Here is a 2493-nt window from a genome sequence, read left to right as displayed (position 1 = left end):
TTGGATACGACTTGATTTTTTCTTGAATATTGGTCTTTGGAATCGTCCTAGTACTCTCACACGTAAATCAGGTTCACAGACTTGTCTCTGCAAACTTTCTCATTGTGGAAGAAAGAAATATAACTCTAAATATTATTCCTTCATCGAGATTCATTAAGTTGAACTCTCGGAATTGTATTTAAGTTTGTCCATACAGGTTGTCTAAGAAAAAGTTGGTAGTGTATTTTGGTACCACACGTTTTCAGATTGAATTTGTGTTTGTATTTATAAGGTAGAAAAATATGATCGTTATTTTGCTGTTGAAACATGACCGTTGCCGCATCAACTTTGTACGATCGTATCTGATTGAGACGAGGCTCGACTCAGATTGAGACGACGCTCGACTCAATCTGGTACGACCGTACCAATATATGCAACTGTCATATCTATTTGTCTCGGAAACCAATTTCCCCACTACACAGAAGTGAGTCTGTCTATCAACCTGGCATGCCAAACCATCAAATTAGGCTAGTCCCATTGGAGTTGCCCTTAGGATTCCGAGTTATCCCAAAAGGCCAAAACAACATCCATCGTGTACCTAGTCTAGTTGCCATGGTCGACTAGAAAACGGTAAAATATCGGGCAATAGATATTTGGAGGGAAAGATACATCCGAGACGAGCACTATCTCTTTATTCCCTTTCTCTTCTCTTCTCTTCTCCCCCCTTTCTCTTCTCTTCTCCCCAAATGCTAGTTTCAAAATGATAATTCGTCTACAAATTCTTCCTCAAACCCTAATCCCTAATTTTCCAGAATTACGTTCTTCACCAAAAATTCTCAAAACCCCTAATAACCCTAGAAACAATAATCATAACTCTCAACTCCTTCAAGGATTTACTCCTCTCAAATCAAGAACAACATCACCTCCATTACCAACAATTATTGGTTCTGATTCAGGTCTTTTATTCCGTGAAAAACTTATCTATCTCGAGAAACTCAATATAGATTCACGAAAAGCATTAGAACAAAACCCTAATTTTCGTTCTGTTTCGTTGGATTCAATCAAATCAGTGGAGAAATGTTTGTATTCAATGGGGATTGAACGTTCTGATATGGGTAGAATCTTCGGTATGCATCCTCAACTTCTTACTTGTGATATACATACTGATTTGTACCCAGTTTTTGAATTTTTGCTTAATGATGTTAAAATTTCTTTTAGTGAGATTCGTAAATCTGTTATTCGATGCCCTAGATTGTTAATTTGTAGTGTTCGTGATCAATTAAGGCCGACTTTGTATTTTCTGAGAAGATTAGGGTTTGTAGGACAAAATGCAATTTCATGTCAGACTACACTTTTGTTAGTTTCGAGTGTTGAAGATACGCTTATACCTAAGCTTGATTATCTTCAGAGTGTGGGGTTTACATATAGAGAGACTATTAAAATGGTGTTAAGATCACCTGGTCTGTTAACCTTTAGTGTTGCTAACAATTTTAAGCCGAAAGTAGAGTATTTCTTGAATGAGATGGAAGGGGATTTGGGCGAGTTGAAGAAATTTCCACAGTACTTTTCTTTTAGTTCAGAGGGAAAGATAAAGCCACGACATAGGCTTTTGGTTGAGCATGGGTTGTCACTTTCTTTATCAGAGATGTTGAAGGTTAGTGATGGGGAATTCAGTGATCGTTTGATGGAGATGAGATTGCGGACTATTAACGGGGAATTGTCTTTGTAAGTTCCAGTTATTTTCTGTACTTACACTATATAAATTAATCAATGTATGTAAGTTTTTTGATGAACTTGACTGAATTGTTATCTGTGCGAGTTATTTGCATGTATTTTTGATTTGCTATGAAGTGCTTATCCTGTTCTGTTATCATTGTTCCTTATTGTAGATTCAGAGTAAAAATAGTTACGCTTCTTCTTTACTTGATATTGTATTATGTTCATCTATTTACCTTCTGATTTATATCTTCTACTAATCTTGCCAGTTACTGGGAACCAACCAATCTCTCTAACGGATTCCATGACTCTATGAGTATGTGTGTTCACAATTTTCACCTTTTTAATGCATGACTCCTTGATTGCTTTCTTATGAAAGTTTCCTTTAGTTATACTTTGTACAGTTACGACATAGTATTCCAGGCGTCCATTTTGCTGGGCAAAGTAATGATTTCAAATGCAATATACATGGAAATCTTTATTGAAGTTGAACTTTAGCAGTCAAAGTAGGTAGATTGAATAGTTTTTGCAATTGGCAACAATCATCTGTCGACGCATGTATTATCTTTATCCTTAGCACATGTGCACTATTACGCTGTATTATGTGCACATGTGCACTATTACGCTGTATTATGTGCACTAGGAGAAATATATCACAAGTTATACTCCCTCCGTCCCTAAATAGATGACCTATTTCATTAAGCAAGGGAATATTTCTAAAACTACCCTTTTAATTGATTATTGTTAGTATAAAAAATATGTATAGTTTGATAGACATGTTTATATTTGTTGTGGAGG

General features: G+C 35.8%; 1 protein-coding gene across 1 annotated transcript; it reads left to right on the top strand.

Annotated features, from left to right (window-relative positions):
- The first annotated feature begins 643 nt into the window (after positions 1-643).
- Positions 644-1867, top strand: LOC113315102 (transcription termination factor MTEF1, chloroplastic-like). The gene has a single exon (XM_026563419.1). It carries the CDS (start codon positions 740-742, stop codon positions 1706-1708), a length of 969 nt encoding a protein of 322 aa, XP_026419204.1. The 5' UTR covers positions 644-739; the 3' UTR covers positions 1709-1867.
- Positions 1868-2493: the final 626 nt, after the last annotated feature.

The sequence above is a fragment of the Papaver somniferum genome, chromosome 10, assembly GCF_003573695.1.
Source record: "Papaver somniferum cultivar HN1 chromosome 10, ASM357369v1, whole genome shotgun sequence".
Classification (NCBI taxonomy): domain Eukaryota; kingdom Viridiplantae; phylum Streptophyta; class Magnoliopsida; order Ranunculales; family Papaveraceae; genus Papaver; species Papaver somniferum.
Note: the sequence above shows the minus strand (reverse complement) of the source record. Positions and strands in the feature narration are given on the sequence as shown.